At 39.5% G+C, this 21,147-nt stretch overlaps 1 protein-coding gene across 2 annotated transcripts in view; it reads left to right on the forward strand.

Annotated features, from left to right (window-relative positions):
• The window catches only part of CNTNAP5 (contactin associated protein family member 5), an 876,608-nt gene that overhangs the window by 194,327 nt on the left and 661,134 nt on the right, over nt 1-21,147 (forward strand). For both annotated transcript variants that reach the window (XM_032637306.1, XM_032637307.1), the window contains exon 2: nt 11,393-11,497. In XM_032637306.1, coding sequence (XP_032493197.1) covers nt 11,393-11,497 — 105 coding nt within the window. The remainder of the gene's footprint in view (nt 1-11,392; nt 11,498-21,147) is intronic.

The following is a 21,147-nucleotide window of genomic DNA, read 5'->3' on the forward strand; positions in this document are numbered from 1 at the left end:
CCTAACACCATACAAAAAAATAAACTCCAAATGGATTAAAGACTTAAATGTAAGACCAGACACTATAAAACTCTTAGAGGAAAACATAGGAAAAACACTCTTTGACATAAACCACTGCAAGATCATTCTTGATCCACCTCCTAGAGTAATGGAAATAAAAACTAAAATTAAAAAATGGGACTTAAGTAAACTTAAAGGAAACCATAAACAAGACAACTCTCAGAATGGGAGAATATATTTGCAAATGAAGAAAAGGATTAATCTCTAAAATATGCAAACAGGTCATGGAGCTCATTATAAAAAACACCAAACAATCCAGTTAAAAAGTGGGTGGAAGACCTAAATAGACATTTCACCTAGGAAGACATACATATGGCCAAGAGGCACATGAAAAGATTCTCAACACCACTAATTATTAGAAAAATACAAATCAAAACTTCAATGAGGTATTATCTCACTCCAGTCAGAATGGCCATTATCAAAAAATCTAGAAACAAATGCTGGAAAGGGTGTGGTGAAAATGCAACCCTCCTGCACTGTTGGTAGGGATGTAAATTGATACAGCAACTATGGAGAACAGTATGGAGGTTCCTTTAAAAGCTAAAAATAGAACTACCATACTACCCAGCAATCCCACTACTGGGCATATACCCTGAGAAAACCATAATTCAAAAAGAGTCATGTACCACAATGTTCATTGCCACTCTATTTACAATAGCCAGGACATAGAAGCAACCTAAATGTCCATTGATAGATGAACGGATAAAGAAGAAGTGGTATATATACACAATGGAATATTACTCAGCCATAAAAAAGAATGAAATAATGCCATTAGCAGCAACATGGATGGACCTACAGATTATCATACTAAGTGAAGTAAGCAAGACAGAGAAAGACAAATATAACATGATATCACTTATAGGTGGAATCCAAAATATGACACAAATGAACTTACTTATGAAATAGAAACAGGCATAGAAAAAAGACTTGTGGTTGCCAAGGGGGAGGATGGGTGGAGGGGGGGTGGATTTGGAGTTCAGGACTAGCAGATGTAAACTATTATATAGAGAATGGATAAGCAACAAGGTCTTACATAGAGCCCAGGGAACTATATTCAATATCCTGTGATAAACCATAGTGGAAAAGAATATGAAAAAAAAGAATACATCTCTTTATAATGTCTTATGACTTACCATCTGAGATAGATATATACACACATACATACATACATATATATATTTTACTCCCCTGATACTACTTATTATATTTATCTAAAAGAAAGATGAGGAGTCTTAAGTATCATTTGGACATCATTTTGATGTGATTCATTCATTGTCTCTCTTTTGCTTGATTTAAATTTGTTAATTTTAGAAACCAATTTTTGAGCTTCCCAAATCTCCAGGATAACAAAATAGAGAGTCACTGAAACCAGAAATCTTGACATGATCCTTCATTCTTACGTCCCTTTCAAATCAGCAGGCAATGATGATTCTTCCATAACTAATTGCCTTGCCTTCTCTCCATCCCAATTACCATTGTTTTAGTTCAGGCCTTTATTATTTCTTCTTTACTATTTCTATAGGCTTTGAATGGGTCCTCTTGTCACCAGTCTTTTACCCTCATTCTCCTCCCCCATCCTCACCCCAGACATGCACACAAGTACACACGCTCCAGTCTCCTCCCTGAAATCAGAGCAAACTTTCTAAAATACAAATTGATGTGACTGTCTCACCCAAAGCAGTGTTTCCCAGCTTTTTAAGCTTATAATCCAAAAACACAAACGTGGAAGGCCCTATTTAACATGTCACAAGATTTTTTTAATACATAAAGTATAAGGACTAGAAAGAAATCCAAACGTTTTCTACAGCCTCATCCCTCGTAATGTTATATAAGAGCTGTGCTTCCTGTTCCCTTTTAGGCTCAACAGTCTGTGGACCAGATAGCATGATGCCTGGCACATTGTGCTTAAGAACTATTAAATGCATCCAAGAAAAAATGTGATAAAACTTAGAAAGTGTACTGTGTTTTGTCTTGGAGCATACGCAACGCATAAACAGAATAGCTCTGGGTGCAGAATTATCCTATGTACCCTGAAGAGCTGATAAAGAAACAGTCTTAAAACCATCTGGATGGACAAAGTAAAAAAAGGCATAGTAGAGGGTATAAGAAAGATCATTTTTTAAAAAGCAATGGCTGGAGATGATGAGCTTGAATCTAAGAAAGAAAGAAGGATAGAAAATAAAGGAAACTAACGTGTATCCAGTCTTGTGCCAATCACTGGGTTAAATATTTAACATGAATTGTCTCGTTTTGTTCTTACGACAAGCCTGGATATAGTTATGATCCCCATTATACATAGAGAAGACTGAGATTAAATAACTTCCCAAAGGACATATAATTAGTAAGCTGTAGAGTCAGGATCTGAATTCAGACTGGGCTGGGCTCCAATGTCTGCCTCTTTCCAGATATACTGCAGTCTCCAATTGGTCCAGAAAACACACACACACACACACACACACACACACACACACAGCCAGATTATGATCTTAAGTACCACTGCTGTCCCTGAGCTGACATTATTTTCTCACCTACAAAGACCAATAAGAATCAGTATTTGTTTGAATTATCAATACATGTTTTTCCCATCCACTCATAACTGGTTGGCATTGACCCTCATGGGGCTGTGCTATCAGCCAGCTGGCCAGTCTCCAACCCAAGCCTATCTTTTCAATCAGGCATTTTTCCTAAATTCTCATGAGTAGGTTGATGACACACAGAGATTGTAGTATTTCCTTTAGGAGCTCTATGCCTAGACCCATTAGAGATGAAGAGGGTTTTATAAATGTGTATGGATTGATCGAGCTGCACGTGAAGATTGTAGTTTCCTGAATAACCAGGACTTTCAGTGTAATTTAGAACCACTCAATACAGGCTATTAGCTATTGGAAGTTTAGCTCCAGTGTATTCAAAAAGGAATAGATATCTACTTGAGAGACATAGCTCAAGGAAAGAAATTCTCAACTCTGATGAGCACTGAATTGACAGAAGCACTATCTTTACAATTCTCCATTTGTGGCCTTTCCTTCATTTTAATATCCTATGCATAATCATTTGAACCATGCACTAAGTAAAAATACATTCTTTCTTCTTGCAATTTTTAAAAGTTTTTAATCTTATTTTCCCCATTTTCCCAATCTTATCATTGTAAGCTTATCATGTATCATGCATCCCATTTGTTCATGTATTTAGCTTTGCTTAAAAATCCAGTAAATTCTGAAACTGATTTGACTCTACTTTATAATGGTGTGTGTGTGTGTGTGTGTGTGTGTGTGTGTGTGTGTATGCATGTTTGTCTGTGTATTGCATGGAATATTGATGGGTGGTTATGGGGAGAAGTGTACAGGAGTGTATAGAAACAAAGTTGGATTTAGGAAATTTTTAAATAGATAAAATTTCATTGTTTCAAAGATTTGCTTTTTCCTTATCAGTCTCTTCTAAAACCATCCCTAGTAATCCAGCCACCAATCTCAGCTTCTCATATTCCAGAAATTTCTAAGACTTTTCATCTATGATTTTTATCTTTTCTACACATCCAAGATTTCATGTCTTCTAGCTAATTCATTTAAGCTAAGAAGGACCATCCATAATCCTAAAGAACTGATAGCTTTAGCATATTTGAATTTCACAATCTTGAATGATTCTTTTGGAGGGCATGGTCCCCTGACCAAAGCATATCCCAACAACAAGCCCCATACTCCTGATGTCCGCTTGTTGGATGTTACTTTCTGACTCTTTGATCATCCTGTGACCCCCCTCATCAGCGACACCCTGCCTTATGCTCAGTTTGGACCTGTTTTACGTTAATAACTCCCTCTTTGTTCTTTCAGTTTCATGATGCTACTTCTGGAAGCCAAATTGAGGCTGACATGCCTAATAAGTCATGGGGAAGAAAATATGTTGAAAACAGTGTTTTAGAAAGAATGCTTCAATGATAGTAGAGCCCAGTGTTAACTCAGCAGACTTATAAAATCATAACATGATATTTAAAAGCATGAACTAGGATCAAGGAGTGGGCAAGGGAGGAAAAAAATAGAGTATAAATCTGAGAGATATTTCTAAGCAACAACAACAACAAAAAATGGTAACACTTGTAACTTTCACCGTTTCCCTCAACAAAAATTTATTGGACATATACATAGTCCCAGATGTGAAGTACTGTAGTTAAAAAAAATCCCTGGCCAACATGATGCTTTATATTCCACACGTGATTAGTATATCATATGCCTCCCCATCTGAGGGGCTCAAGAAACATTTTTTTAAAAATCAGATTAAGTAATTGATAAATTAGATTTAAGGATAGAAGAGAAATACAGAACAAAGCAATCAATTGTGAGCATGATATCCCTAAACTGAGAATCCAAAAAAAAAAATCCATCAGTGGCAGTAAGGGTAATCTGAGAGGAAAGAAATTTGGGGAAGTATACTTTGAAGCCATTGTCTTTGGGCTAATTATGGGACCTCCATGTACAGATGTTCTTGAAAATCCAAGAAGGAAAGAGCTAAACTCACACAAGATAATCACATGGGAGACTGGCCTTTGCCAGACTATGAGGCTTTCCTGCCACCATTTTAGGGATGGGAAGCAGATTTTCAGACAGAAGATGTGCACAAAGTCACACAGACCTTGGTTCAAAGACCAGTTTGAACATAGACTAGAGTGTGAAATGAACAGAGAAACTTGTAGGCTGCTCACCCATCCAGTATGAGTGATATCTCCTGCTGGCTGCACGGCAGGGACAGCTGACCACCTAGAAGGGGAGCTGCCCCAGGGGCAGGAAAGAATTATAGCTGCCTCTGCTGCTTTGTTATTGTTCTCAGTGGGTTTGATTATGGTCAAGTCCCAGCAAGTCACTTATAAGTGAAGATCAGTACCTCCAAACAAGTCTTTCCTAAAATCTTGAATAGGATGATTTTAAAAGCCTAGAAAGAACCCCAGAGCAACCTTGTTAATCCCACCTCCCCTTTGGGATGCCCTGACTCCTCCATCACCAGTCACAGCTGTGGAGCAGTGAAGGGTGTGTCCGTCTCCACTACGTTGGAGGAATTGGTTACAACTGCTTTTACTACCTCGAAATCCTGACAGAAACTCTGATACCTAGAATGCGCCCAGTTAAAGTTTGTTGATCAAACAAATGAACAATCACCTGCGCCGTTCGCAGAGGAGGGAGCTGAAGCACAGGAAGGTAAAAATGAGAGCACATTCACAGTGAAGGAAGAAGAAGACCCAGGTTTCCTGTATCCCAAGCCAAAGGTCTCCTGCATATAATCGTTCATACACGTAAGGAGCTTTTAAAAAAAATACATGAATTATCTTTCAACCCAGAGTAAATGCTTGGCTCCTTGAGCTCAGGGTCTATGTCTTTGGCTTGAATTCTGTCTTCCCACAGCAAAGAGCACGACCATGTGTATCCAGCAGATACTCAAAAGGCAAGTAGCACTGCATTATGGTGGAGATGGATGTCAGGATAGAGAAGGTTTGACCTTCTTTTCATGACTCATTTTAGAGTCATGTTTCTTGGTCTGTGCATCATGGAGTAATTTATCTTTTAGGATTTCATGGTGGAAAATAGGGACGGGGTCAGAGTCAAGAGTAGTATTAAAGTATTTATTTTTGTTGTTTGCTAAGTGAAATTATAGGTAACAAGAGGAAAAATAAACGAAGCTAAAAGTGTGAGTTGCCACTTCTAAGCCTCATTGTAGGCACTACACGAAGCACATGCTTTATGTCTTTTAAACAAAGTGGGCCATTAAGTGTGCAATGCTAAGAGGAATTTTATCTCACCTATAAATACAAATGAATCCCTTAAGCTCCAAATCCCCATATACAGACAATTTACTCTGGTAATCAAGGCGATGCTCACAATTTAACTTCAGTTACCATCTGTAACTCCATTGGTATTCTAATAATAATGAATAAAAATACACACTGACAACCAAAAATGTTACTTAAAGTGGAATCATCTTAAAGAGTCAATTATTATTTCTAAGAAGCTGTGTAAATATCATATTTACTCAGAATTCTCTTTTGTGTCTTTACCTTTTAATTAAGGTGAAAGAAGGCCTTTAGTATTTAACTGTACATGTATATTAAGGGAAAAATTATCCCTACTTCTTCAGGTTGAAAATATCAAAGAAAATGCTGGCCTTGAATATGCATACAAATACTAATCAGAAAACAAATACATTTCTTTTTTATCTTTCATCCTGCCTTTGTGGTTTTTTTTTTTTTTTCTTTACCCCTTTTTTGGTGGGTAGGAGAGAGTGTCAAATGAAGAAATAAAGAAGGACAAAGAAAAGTAAGAAATTCAAATTCTTTTGAAAATTATAGACTATTCTTCAACATTTTTCTGTTATCCAGGAAATAAAACCATGCCCTTCCTTTTGCAGAAAATAAGTCATTTGTTAAAACAAATGTTATGAAGAATGATATAATTAATGATTACCGGATTTATGCACAGGCGGCGGGTGATTCTGACCTAGTGGTCACCATCTGGGATTGAGGAAACCTGAGTTTCCATCTAGACCAGTCTATTAATTAACTAACTCATCCTGAGCAGGCTTGTCATCTCCTTCAACCCTGAGGTCCTTTTGTAAAGTGAAGAGAGCGCTTGAATTCCACAATTTCAGAGGTTCCTTCTGGTTTTGACATCATCTTAGTCTATGAATGTGGGGCTAAGTCATTTGCAAATAGGACTGGGGTTATTCAACACCCACTGATAGGTCTGGATTTTTATCTGCCTGGGCAAGGGGTGGGTTTGGAGGTGGCCTTTAGGGTGTAAAGGAAAACAAGGTGGCAGTTATTTGTCAAAGAAGATTGGACAGTAACAATGTGAGAAAAGTTTTGCATTTTTAAATAGGCTTTTAATTTCCCCTGATTTCTGCAACACATCTTTGAGAGTAAAAGCCTATGAATAGGCTTTTTAAGGAAATATTTTGAAAATATTCTACTATGCCATTGCATCTGCGAAGTGCGGTTCATTTCTGGAAAAATCATCATGGTTTCTCCAGGTTCTGTGTTCCATCGGAAGCCTGACTTCTAGTCCCGCCTTATGTTTTTCCTAAACTTCAAACTTCTCTCTCCCTCGCAGAATTTCTTCACCCTTTCCTCTTTCCTTATGTAAATACGAATAAACATCCACCACACTTCTGGAAGAACTGACTGATGGATTTAGCTTGCAAACACACTGTCAGAAGGCTGAGATGTGAGTGGTTCCTAAAATTTAACAACAACATGGGTCTGCTTATTTAAAGCCTGCAGGGATGGTGGAGCAGATGGTACTTTGTGTCTTTGCTTCCTAGCCATGTGTTTGGTGCAATGTCGGCCCCGTTTCAGGAAGGCTGCCAATCCACAGAGGGGATGCAATGCCACCTTCACTCTCCTGTGTGTCTTCACCCCTTCCCCTCTCCCATACTTCCTATCCTCCTTCTCATCAGGTTGACCACAAACCTTTAGTGCAAAAGAGCTTTTGGTGATATCGATTCTTGTGCACGATTTGTAACATACACACAAGATCCTAGGAATAAAATTGTTGAAAATGGTTGCTCTGGATTGCAAGCAGATATTACAGACAATGCACATACTACTTCCTGGGTTTATTCTGTGCTTTACCCTTTAAAGGGGGACTTTTTCCATCTCTTCTCATTCCATATTTGAAATGATTCTATGGCTAGATGTGGCAGAGATGATTCTTTCGATTTTGGACAATGGAGGCAATGGAGATACAGCTTAGTGCATTGGGATGTGTTATCTGGAGTCACCAAGGCAAGAGAAGAAACCAGTCTAGAACGAGGATCTCTCAGTCTTAGTCATCCTGACACCATCCACTATCCCCGGCCTTCCCAAATCAGGAATTTAAAAAAAATTAATTACAGCTCACCCTTGAACAATGTGGGCTGAGGGACACCTACCCCCAACATAGTGAGAAATCCGAGGTTCCTCATCGTGTTTTCAACCGACCATGGATCCTATACCACTGTACAACATATTTATTGAAAAAAAATCTGGTATAAGTGAACCTTCACAGTTCAAACCCGTGTTAAGTGTCAACTGTACTGTCCTCATTTATGCTAGATTGTTTCTCCTCTGCTTTAAGAATAGGACAGGTTTAAAATTAATACACATTTTGCATTGAGAATTCTTATATGGACAAATTCTTAATTCCCAACCACTAGGGGTAATTTGATTACCAATTTGAGTCCTGGTCTACTCTCAGTTTAGGTGACTTGTCAGGTTTGTTCATCTGACGTAGAGAAGAGAGAGGGATCTCTACCTATTGGCCAGGGAGGAGGGGGTGGTCTTTCTTTCTGATTGGAAACTTTCCCATTCTTATCACTTTTAGGGATAGGGAAACAAAAGCTCAGACATGTTCTCTAAAGGCCACTGCAATGTCCAGGGTCCATGGGAAAACGAGCCCTGAAGAATCCTCTCTGGACCTTTCCATTAGCACAGATTGTTTCCAGTGGCTTTACCAATTTCCAAAATGGAAACACCGACCCCATAAATGGAGATACAAAGAAGGAACATTTCACAAGAGGAACTGGGCAGTGGGGAAATAGCAGCTGATGTCAGGAGGCCAGTGTGGTTGGAAGCTTACTTCTCCCCGAGGCCAGTGCCTAGTGGAAAAGGGGACTGCATAAGACTGGAGGAGATGGGAAAGAGCACTTACCTGGACGTCTGACCAGTTAGGTACTCATGTAACTGGCTTGGATGTAATGTTGGTGAAAATTCTCCTCAACTATCCCATCCATTTATTGACTTATTTATATCTTCATATTTTTCAATGGTCTCTGAGCTCCTTGGAGTCTGACACTCAATTTTACTCAAATGTATCCCAATGTCTATTCAAGGTCAAGCATAAAGTAGGACCTTATAAATATTTATTGGACTAAATTAAATTGAAATGATTAGGTTACTTCAATTTCTACCTGGGGGGAAAAATAGGGTTAGGAGCACAATACTCAAAAATGTCATCAGCAACCAATTAAAAAAAAAAACAAACTAATAAAAACAGTAGCAGTACCAATAAGGTCCTACTGTATAGCACAGAAACTTATATTCAATATCCTATGATAAGCCATAATGGAAAAGAATATGAAAAAGAATGTATATATATATACATATATATAGTGTATATAACCAGAGGTCAGAATCAGAGGTCTTTCTTTAAGGAAAAAGAGGGTTAAAGATATTATATATAGTTATAGCTCTAAAGGTAACCACTAGAATAAAACTATTAGCTTTCCAAATTGTTCAAAGTAATTTACTCAAAATAATCACTACATATATATATATGTATATACATATAGTGTATATATATATATATATATATATATATATATATATAACTGACTCACTTTGCTATACAGCAGGAATTAACACAACACTGTAAAATCAATATACTTCAAGAAAAAATATTGAAAAAAATGATAGAGTTTTATACATATTATATGTTTAAGAAATACATAAATACTGTAATAATTATGGTACTTGACCTTTAAAAGATCTTCAATTTGCTTGTGGAAGTGGGTGTTAGGAGGGTTGTGAGTTATTGGGTAGGGGTGGAGGGATATTATCTGAAATTGGATGGTAGCTGTAACTACAGATGTGGGTAGGTGATGCTCATAACATGGCTGGGAAGAGAAATACTTTGTGGTGCTTGGTGTGTGTGTTGTGTGTTGTGTGTGTGTGTGTGTGGTGTATTCTTCTGGGGCTCAGTCCAGTTGGGTTCAAGCTTTGACATTCACCTGTTTCCTGATGATGAAACTAGCATAAGCAAATGGAAGATTTCTATTATGTTCGTATTGTTTCCTAACATATAAATAGAGTAACAAATTCATGTTCCCAAACAGTTGTGTTGGAAGGGTGCATGTAACCCCTCTCACTTGCATCTTAGGCCTGGGGTAAAGTGGCCCTGAGTTCTGTTTTCTATTCTCAGGATGACCGTAACTACCGAGGTGCCCTTGCTCTGATTTTTTTCCCTTGCTCTGATTTTTGTGTTATTCCTCCTCAGTGAGGATCTGGCTCTATTTTCTGTTTGTTAAATGCCTCAAAATATTTTTCAAACATTTTTGATTGGGAAAAACTCAAAATGTATTTTGCCAGTTGATTTTTTTTTAACACATTGAACAAACAAAAATTCAGTCCTTATGTTTCTAATTAATTTTCCTGCAATTAGATGAAATACTGCTCCCTAAGAATTTGCTGTGTAAGCAAGCAACCTCATAATCCTATGTACATTTGCTTTTAAGAATGTCAACTCAGCTCTTCCTGAGAGCATTTGACACCATGAAGTTGACATTCAAACTGAATAACACGTTTCAAATTTGTTTTGAGTGAGGTATGTCTAGATTTCATGAACACATTTTGCAATATTCTTTAAGAGCAATTGTATACAAAATGGAAAAATGGTAAGAGTTTTGGTACTGTTAGGTGGATTGATTGATTACTTCCTTCCTTTACTCACCATTTCATTCTTTAAGTAAACCTTTATTGAAAGCCTATTATATGCCGGATTATTTGCTAAGATCACACAAAGTGCATGTTACCTATTGGAGAATGCAAACAAATAAATGAATGATTACAAGCTCCAATATGCTCTGTGAAGAGCAGAGTCCTGGACATGAGATTGGATGGTCAGGGCAATCAGAGGAGCATATCTACATTGTCAAGACCTCATCTCTGCCCATGGTTCCACACTGTTCCACATCTGGTCAGCATCAAAGAAGTCTTTAGGACACATACCTACCACATTTAGGGAAGGCTGGGGGCGATTCTCTACTACTTCATAGAATAGAAATGAATTATTAAAATCAGTAACTCATTTTCCAAAGACTTTCACGCAACTAGGAGTGAGACATTCTAAATTATTCTGTCCCTCTAGATAAAACTATTACAAGAGTCCTTAGGGACTGAAGATGAGAGAGTAGTTAAACAATGTTCCCCATTTTTAAACCATCTCCTCTTTTATAGAAGAAACTCACTAACCATAATTTGAGGCTTTGCTCAAGTGGTTGATCAAAGGAATGGTGGGATAGTTGGATTTTGGGTTAGACAAAACTGGGCAAGAATTGTGGCCACACTGTTTTCTAGTGTTGTGACCTTACACTAACTACTTAACATCTCTGAACTTGAGTTTCCCCAACTGTGAAAGGAACTTAACCCCTGTCTTTGAGGATTGTTGTGAAGAGTCGATGAAATAGCACATGGAAACAAGTAGTACCAGCCTTGATCAGAGGAGGTATTTAATAAGTGGTAGTGGTTAATGCTTTGAGTTCTCTCTTTATGAAACACTTCTTACTAATGGAATTTTCTCTCTCTCCCCTTTCGTTCTAGACAACTGTGATGACCCATTAGCATCCTTGCTCTCTCCAGTGGCTTTTTCCAGCTCCTCAGACCTCAATGGTACTCACATCCCAGCTCAGCTCAACCGAAGGGTTGGTGAGTAGGTAACAAACTCTAAAGGCAAGCTCTGAATAAGCACACAATGGGTAAATGGAAGAAAAGGAGTATCTCCGTGTGCTGGGATCCTGTCCAAGAGCAGTGTTCAGGAGAAGAATGGGTAGAGGGGCATTAAAAGAATGAAACCATGTTTCCCAGCACATAACGGATATTCAAAGAATACTGGTTATACTGGTTACTGTTCCCCAGAACCCACCTTATTCTTCTTTGATGATCATAAAACGCCTTTTTGGGGCTTCCCTGGTGGCACAGTGGTTGAGAGTCCGCCTGCCGATTCAGGGGACACAGGTTCGTGCCCCGGTCCGGGAAGATCCCACACGCCGCGGAGCAGCTGGGCCCGTGAGCCATGGCCGCTGAGCCTGTGCGTCCAGAGCCTGTGCTCCGTAACGGGAGAGGCCACAACAGTGAGAGGCCTGCATACCTCAAAAAAAAAACAAAAAATGCCTTTGTGTACAAATATTTTTAATTTGCTTTATTTTTATATTTCATGCATCTAACATAAATAGCTACCAAAATATATTATTACAATAGCATGTTATCATAAGCAAGAATGAAATCTACCAAGATTTTTCCTTCAATAAATTTAATTTTTACAATATAATAAATGTTTCTAACATTAAAAATATAAAATACTATTAAGTAAAAGTAAGAAAATACAAAAATTGTGCAATGCTACCAGCTAGAGATAACTGTGGTTAAATGCTGGATGTGTATCTTTACAGCATATGACTGAAGGAAGTGCAGACACCCTTAACTAATGTCTCATGTGAAATGCCTTTAACAAATATGATGCTGGATATCTAGAGAGATATATTTTAAATCATATTTATAATGCATATATATATAGTTCTATAGTTGAAATTTTTAGTTTTCAAAGACTTTAAATAACTGATGATATTTGTTTATTGACATACCTAGTGAACACTCTAAACACTTTTTCAAGTTAAGAAAAAATTGATATGCAGTTTCAAGAGGTACACTGATCTGGGAGAGCTCACATTATTTAATCTTGACTATATTTTCCCATTGATACATGAGGTCAATCACATTAGTAAGTTTCCAATGTTGATCCATCTTTCATTCTGGAGTAAGTCCTAATTCGTTGAGGTGCTATTGATATTGTTTTTGTAAAGTACAGAATGATTTAATTTGTTTACATTTTAATTTCTGATTTTGAATCTCCATTCAGAGTGAGATTGATTTGTAATTTTGATTTGTATACTTATTGTTTGTTTCATACCACACATCACAAGTATTCTGGTATAATGCAATCAATAACGTAAAACTTAGTAAGTTCCGTGTTTTTGTTGAGAGAGGAATTTAAGAATGGTATTCTAAAGGGAAAAGAATGGTTAATCAAAGACCCAGCAGGGAGGGCTTCCCTGGTAGCACAGTGGTTGAGAGTCCGCCTGCCGATGCAGGGGACACGGGTTCGTGCCCCTCTCCAGGAAGCTCCCACGTGCCACAGAGTGGCTGGGCCCGTGAGCCATGGCCGCTGAGCCTGCGCATCCGGAGCCTGTGCTCCGCAATGGGGGAGGCCACAACAGTGAGAGGCTGGCGTACTGCAAAAAAAAAAAAAAAAAAAAGACCCAGCAGGGAAATATCAATGACAATTTTGTACTAACACTGCCTTTTCATGAATTCTCTGTGCCAAAAATTTTATAAAGCATTTCACCCATATTATGTTATTTAATCTTCACAAAGATACTGCAAGGTAAGCATTATTACCTTTTTGTCTTCAGATAGGTTTTCTGAGGCTCAGCGAAGTTTATAATGTGCCTTACATCATGAGGTTAGGAAGGGGAAATGCTTGGATTCAAATCTAAGTCATCTAAATCCGCAGTTTTGCTCCCAACCACATTAGCAAATAGATTTACTAACGCAGGTTTAAGAAGGTGTATTAGAGAGTAAAGAGGTTTGGAAAGTATTCTGCCCAAGTTCTAATGCTGGCTATGGCGTTTACTTACAAGTTCCATGAGCATCTGTAAGTCACTTACCTGCTGTCAACCTTGTTTTTTTTTAATCTGTAAAGGGGACCAGCAATGCCTGCCTGGAAGCATCATGTGTAAACTGAGACCAGACTTGCACATTCTAAAGCTCCTTCTCACTGCAGGGTAGAGAGAGACTGGGACAGTGAGTTACATTTGTCATTTCAATAAGAAACACAGGTTGGCAGATTTTAATAGAGACTCTCCCACAGGGCATCTGGAGCCAGAGTTGGTCTCAGTCCCACCCAATCGTGCGGTGGCAGAAGGTCATGACTGCCTCAGTAGCTCCTTGGCATTTTCTGGAGAAGCTGTGAGTCTGATCATAGGCCAGCTCCCCCGTTTATGGACAGATATCAACAGGACACAGATGTCTCTGTTTCAATTTATTATCATTATCCTGCTCATGGGGGCACCCGTGTGGCTGAGCTCAAGGTTAGCATGAACGTAGGCAGAAAGGAAGTTGACCTTCCTCCTTCTCCCAACTAGAGTCCAAATCAGGAAGGCCAGACAGGAGATATAGTTGAAGAGTCAGGATGCATTGGTCTAGAACTCATCATGCGACACAGGTCCATTCACAGGGCCAACCATTGCCCTTAAAGGGAATTAAATAGGAGAGCTTTGTAAGTAGTGATGCTGAGTCCTACCTCCCAGATATTCTGAATTAATTGTCTGGAATGGGACCCAAGAGTGAATATTGATAAATTAAATAAATACAAGCTTTCCCAATGATTCTAAAATGCAACAAGAGTTGCAAGTTACTAGATTGGATGAATTCGTAAATAACAAATATTTCCATTAATATCTACTGAGCACCTACTATGTGCCAGGCATTGTACTAAAACTCTGGCACATAGCTGGTAAAAATAGGTACAAATTCTACTCATAAAAAGTATACATGGGGGGGACCTTGAAGATGGCGGAAGAGTAAGACGCGGAGATCGCCTTCCTCCCCACGGATACACCAGAAATACATCCACACGTGGAACAACTCCTACAGAACTCCTACTGAAGGCTGGCAGAAGACCTCAGACCTCCCAAAAGGCAAGAAACTCCCCACGTAACTGGGTAGGGCAAAAGAAAAAACAGAGACAAAAGAATAAGGACGGCACCTGCACCAGTGGGAGGGAGCTGTGAAGGAGGAAAAGATTCCACACACTAGGAAGCCCCTCCGCGGGCGGAGACTGCGGGAGGCGGAGGGGGGAGTTTTGGGACCGCGGAGTAGTGCACAGCGACGGGTGCGGAGGGCAAAGCGGGGAGATTCCTGCACAGACGATCGGTGCCGACCAGCACTCACCAACCCGAGAGGCTTGTCTGCTCACCCGCCGGGGCGGGCGGGGCTGCGAGCTGAGGCTCGGGTTTTGGTTTTGGACGGAGCTCAGGGAGAGGACTGGGGTTGGCGGCTTGAACATAGCCTGAAGGGGTTAGTGCACCACGACTAGTCGGGAGGGAGTTCGGGGAAAAGCCTGCACCGGCCGAAGAGGCAAGAGACTTTTTCTTCCCTCTTTGTTTCCTGGTGCGCGAGGAGAGGGGTTTAAGAGCGCTGCTTAAAGGAACTCCAGAGACGGGCGCGAGCCGCGGCTAAAAGCGCGAACCCCAGAGACGGGCGCGAGCCGCGGCTGAGGGCGCGAGCCCCCGAGACGGGCGCGAGCCGCGGCTGAAAGCGCAAACCCCAGAGACGGGCGCGAGCCGCGGCTAAAACCGCGGACCCAAGAGACGGGCGGGAGACGCTAAGGCTGCTGCTGCCGCCACCAAGGGGCCTGTTTGCGAGCACAGGTCACTCTCCACACCCCTCTTCCGCGGAGCCTGTGCAGCCCGCCACTGCCAGGTTCCCGGGATCCAGGGACAACTTCCCCGGGACAACGCACGGCGGGCCTCAGGCTGGTGCAACGTCACGCCGGCCTCTGCCGCAACCTCACGCTGCCTCTGCCGCCGCAGGCCCGCCCCGCACGCAGTGCCCCTCCTTCCCCCATCCCCCAACCCCCGGCCTGAGTGAGCCGGAGGCCCCGAATCAGCGGCTCCTTTAACCCAGTCCTGTCTGAGCGAAAAAACAGACGCCCTCCAGCGACCTACACGCAGAGGCAGGGCCAAATCCAAAGCTGAGCTCCTGTGAGCTGTGAGAACAAAGAAGAGAAAGGGAAATCTCTCCCAGCAGCCACAGAAGCAGCGGATTAAAGCTCCACAATCAACTTGATATACCCTGCATCTGTGGAATACCTGAATAGACAAGGAATGATCCCAAATTGAAGAGGTGGAATTTAGGAGCGAGATCTATGATTTTTTTCCCTTTTCCTCTTTTTGTGAATGTGTACGTGTATGCTTCTGTGTGAGATCTTGTCTGTATACTCTTGCTTCCACCATTTGTCCTAGGGCTCTATCCGTCCATGACTTTTTTTAAAAAATTCTTTTTCTTAATAATTAAGTTTAACTGTAATAACTTTATTATACTTTACCTTCGTTCTTTCTTTCCTTCCTTCCTTCCCTCCTTTAGACAACGAATCACCCCAAATTGAGGAGGTGATCTCAGGGAGCAGGATTTATGATTTTTCCCCCTTTACCTCTTTTTGTGAAGGTGTATGTGTATGCTTCTGTGTAAGATTTTCTCTGTATAGCTTTGCTTCCAACATTTGTCCTAAGGTTCTATCCGTCCCTTTTTTTTTTTTCTAAATATTTTTTAATTCAATAACTATATTATACTTTATTTTATTTTTACTGTATCATCTTTCTTTCTGTCTTTTTTCCTTCTTTCCCTCCTTCCTTCCTTCCTCCCTCCCTCCCTCCCTCCCTCCTTTCTTTCCTTCTTTGCTTCTTTCTTCCTTCCTTCCTTTCCTCCTTTCCTTCTTTCTTTACTCATACTTCTACTAATTCTCCCTACTTTTTCTCCCTTTTATTCTGAGCTGTGTGGATGAAAGGCTCTTGGTGCTCCAGCCAGGAGTCAGGGCTCTGCCTCTGAGGTAGGAGAGCCAACTTCAGGACACTGGTCAACAAGAGACCTCCCAGCTCCACATAATATTAAACGGTGGAAATATCCCAGAGACCTCCATCTTAACACCAGCACCCAGCTTCACTCAACGACCAGCAAGCCACAGTGCTGGACAACCTATGCCAAACAACTAGCAAAACAGGAACACAACCCCACCCATTAGCAGAGAGGCTGCTTAAAATCATAATAAGGCCACAGACACCCCAAAACACACCACCAGACGTGAACCTGCCCACTAGAGAGACAAGATCCAGCCTCATCCAGCACAACACAGGCACTAGTCCCCTCCACCAGGAAGCCTACACAACCCACTGAAACAACCTTAGCCACTGGAGACAGACATCAAAAACAACGGGAACTACGAAAGTGCAGCCTGCAAAAAGGAGACCCCAAACACAGTAAGATAAGCAAAATGAGAAGACAGAAAAACACACAGCAGATGAAGGAGCAAGATAAAAACCCACCAGACTTAACAAATGAAGAGGAAATAGGCAATCTACCTGAAAAAGAATTCAGAATAATGATAGTAAGGATGATCCGAAATCTTGGAAGTAGAATGGACAAAATGCAAGAAACAGTTAACAAGGACCTACAAGAACTAAAGATGAAACAAGCAACGATGAACAATGCAATAAATGAAATTAAAATCACTCTAGATAGGATCAATAGCAGAATAACTGAGGCAGAAGAACGGATAAGTGACCTGGAAGATAAAGTAGTGGAAATAACTAACGCAGAGCAGAATAAAGAAAAAAGAATGAAAAGAACTGAGGACAGTCTCAGAGACCTCTGGGACAACATGAAACGCACCAACATTCGAATTATAGGGGTTCCAGAAGAAGAAGAAAGAAAGAAAGGGACTGAGAAAATATTTGAAGAGATTATAGTTGAAAACTTCCCTAATATGGGAAAGGAAATAGTTAATCAAGTCCAGGAAGCACAGAGGGTCCCATACAGGATAAATACAAGGAGAAACACGCCAAGACACATATTAATCAAACTGTCAAAAATTAAATACAAAGAAAGCATATTAAAAGCAGCAAGGGAAAAACAACAAATAACACACAAGGGAATCCCCATAAGGTTAACAGCTGATCTCTCAGCAGAAACCCTACAAGCCAGAAGGGAGTGGCAGGACATACTGAAAGTGATGAAGGAGAATAGCCTGCAACCAAGACTACTCTACCCAGCAAGGATCTCATTCACATTTGATGGAGAAATTAAAACCTTTACAGACAAGCAAAAGCTGAGAGAGTTCAGCACCACCAAACCAGCTTTACAACAAATGCTAAAGGAACTTCTCTAGACACGAAACACAAGAGAAGGAAATGACCTATAGTAGCGAACCCAAAACAATATATAAAATGGAAATAGGAACATACATATCGATAATTACCTTAAATGTAAATGGACTAAATGCTCCCACCAAAAGACACAGATTGGCTGAATGGATACAAAAACAAGACCCTTATATATGCTGTCTACAAGAGACCCACTTCAGAACTAGAGACACATACAGACTGAAAGTAAGGGGATGGAAAAAGATATTCCATGCAAATGGAAACCAAAAGAAAGCTGGAGTAGCAATTCTCATATCAGACAAAATAGACTTTAAAATAAGGACTATTAAAAGGGACAAAGAAGGACACTACATAATGATCAAGGGATCGATCCAAGAAGAAGATATAACAATTGTAAATATTTATGCACCCAACATAGGAGCACCTCAATACATAAGGCAAATACTAACAACCATAAAAGGGGAGATCAACAGTAACACATTCATAGTAGGGGACTTTAACACCCCACTTTCACCCATGGACAGATCATCCAAAATGAAAATAAATAAGGAAACACAAGCTTTAAATGATACATTAAACAAGATGGACTTAATTGATATTTATAGGACACTCCATCCAAAAACAACAGAATACACATTTTTCTCAAGTGCTCATGGAACATTCTCCAGGATAGATCATATCTTGGGTCACAAATCAAGCCTTGGTAAATTTAAGAAAACTGAAATTGTATCAAGTATCTTTTCCGACCACAACGCCATGAGACTAGATATCAATTACAGGAAAAGATCTGTAAAAAATACAAACACATGGAGGCTAAACAATACACTACTTAATAATGAAGTGATCACTGAAGAAATCAAAGAGGAAATAAAAAAATACCTAGAAACAAATGACAATGGAGACACAACGACCCAAAACCTATGGGATGCAGCAAAAGCAGTTCTAAGGGGGAAGTTTATAGCAATACAAGCCCACCTTAAGAAGCAGGAAACATCTCGAATAAACAACCTAACCTTGCACCTCAAGCAATTAGAGAAAGAAGAACAAAAAAACCCCAAAGCTAGCAGAAGGAAAGAAATCATAAAAATCAGATCAGAAATAAATGAAAAAGAAATGAAGGAAACAATAGCAAAGATCAATAAAACTAAAAGCTGATTCTTTGAGAAGATAAACAAAATAGATAAACCACTAGCCAGACTCATCAAGAAAAAAAGGGAGAAGACTCAAATCAATAGAATTAGAAATGAAAAAGGAGAAGTAACAACTGACACTGCAGAAATAAAAAAAATCATGAGAGATTACTACAAGCAACTCTATGCCAATAAAATGGACAATCTGGAAGAAATGGACAAATTCTTAGAAATGCACAACCTGCCAAGACTGAATCAGGAAGAAATAGAAAATATGAACAGACCAATCACAAGCACTGAAATTGAAACTGTGATTAAAAACCTTCCAACAAACAAAAGCCCAGGACCAGATGGCTTCACAGGTGAATTCTATCAAACGTTTAGAGAAGAGCTAACACCTATCCTTCTCAAACTCTTCCAAAATATAGCAGAGGGAGGAACACTCCCAAATTCCTTCTACGAAGCCACCATCACCTTGATACCAAAACCAGACAAGGATGTCACAAAGAAAGAAAACTACAGGCCAATATCACTGATGAACATAGATGCAAAAATCCTCAACAAAATACTAGCAAACACAATCCAACAGCCCATTAAAAGGATCATACACCATGATCAAGTGGGGTTTATTCCAGGAATGCAAGGATTCTTCAATATACACAAATCTATCAATGTTATAAACCATATTAACAAATTGAAGGAGAAAAACCATATGATCATCTCAATAGATGCAGAGAAAGCTTTTGACAAAATTCAACACCCATTTATGATAAAAACCCTCCAGAAAGTAGGCATAGAGGGAACTTTCCTAAACATAATAAAAGCCATATATGACAAGCCCACAGCAAACATCATCCTCAATGGTGAAAAACTGAAAGCATTTCCACTAAGATCAGGAACAAGACAAGGTTGCCCACTCTCACCACTCTTATTCAACATAGTTTTGGAAGTTTTAGCCACAGCAATCAGAGAAGAAAAGGAAATAAAAGGAATCCAAATCGGAAAAGAAGAAGTAAAGCTGTCACTGTTTGCAGATGACATGATACTATACATAGAGAATCCTAAAGATGCTACCAGAAAACTACTAGAGCTAATCAATGAATTTGGTAAAGTAGCGGGATACAAAATTAATGCACAGAAATCTCTGGCATTCCTATATACTAATGATGAAAAATCTGAAAGTGAAATCAAGAAAACACTCCCATTTACCATTGCAACAAAAAGAATAAAATATCTAGGAATAAACCTACCTAAGGATACGAAAGACCTGTATGCAGAAAATTATAAGACACTGATGAAAGAAATTAAAGATGATACAAATAGATGGAGAGATATACCATGTTCTTGGATGGGAAGAATCAACATTGTGAAAATGACTTTACTACCCAAAGCAATCTACAGATTCAATGCAATCCCTATCAAACTACCACTGGCATTTTTCACAGAACTAGAACAAAAAATTTCGCAATTTGTATGGAAACACAAAAGACCCCGAATAGCCAAAGCAATCTTTAGAACGAAAAAAGGAGCTGGAGGAATAAGGCTCCCTGACTTTAGACTATATTACAAAGCAACAGTAATCAAGACAGTATGGTACTGGCACAAAAACAGAAAGATAGATCAGTGGAACAGGATAGAAAGCCCAGAGATAAACCCACGCACATATGGACACCTTATCTTTGATAAAGGAGGCAGGAATGTACAGTGGAGAAAGGACAGCCTCTTCAATAAATGGTGCTGGGAAAAGTGGACAGGTACATATAAAAGTATGAGATTAGATCACTCCCTAACACCATACACAAAAATAAGCTCAAAATGGATTAAAGACCTAAATGTAAGGCCAGAAACTATCAAACTCTTAGAAGAAAACATAGGAAGAACACTCTATGACATAAATCACAGCAAGATCCTTTCTGACCCACCTCCTAGAGTAATGGAAATAAAAACAAAAATAAACAAATGGGACCTAATGAAACTTCAAAGCTTTTGCACAGCAAAGGAAACCATAACCAAGACCAAAAGACAACCCTCAGAATGGGAGAAAACATTTGCAAATGAAGCAACTGACAAAGGATTAATCTCCAAAATTTACAAGCAGCTCATGCAGCTCAATAACAAAAAAACAAACAACCCCATCCAAAAATGGGCAGAAGACCTAAATAGACATTTCTCCAAAGAAGATATACAGAATGCCAACAAACACATGAAAGAATGCTCAACATCATTAATC

Source organism: Phocoena sinus, chromosome 7 (genome assembly GCF_008692025.1).
Source record: "Phocoena sinus isolate mPhoSin1 chromosome 7, mPhoSin1.pri, whole genome shotgun sequence".
Classification (NCBI taxonomy): Eukaryota; Metazoa; Chordata; class Mammalia; order Artiodactyla; family Phocoenidae; genus Phocoena; species Phocoena sinus.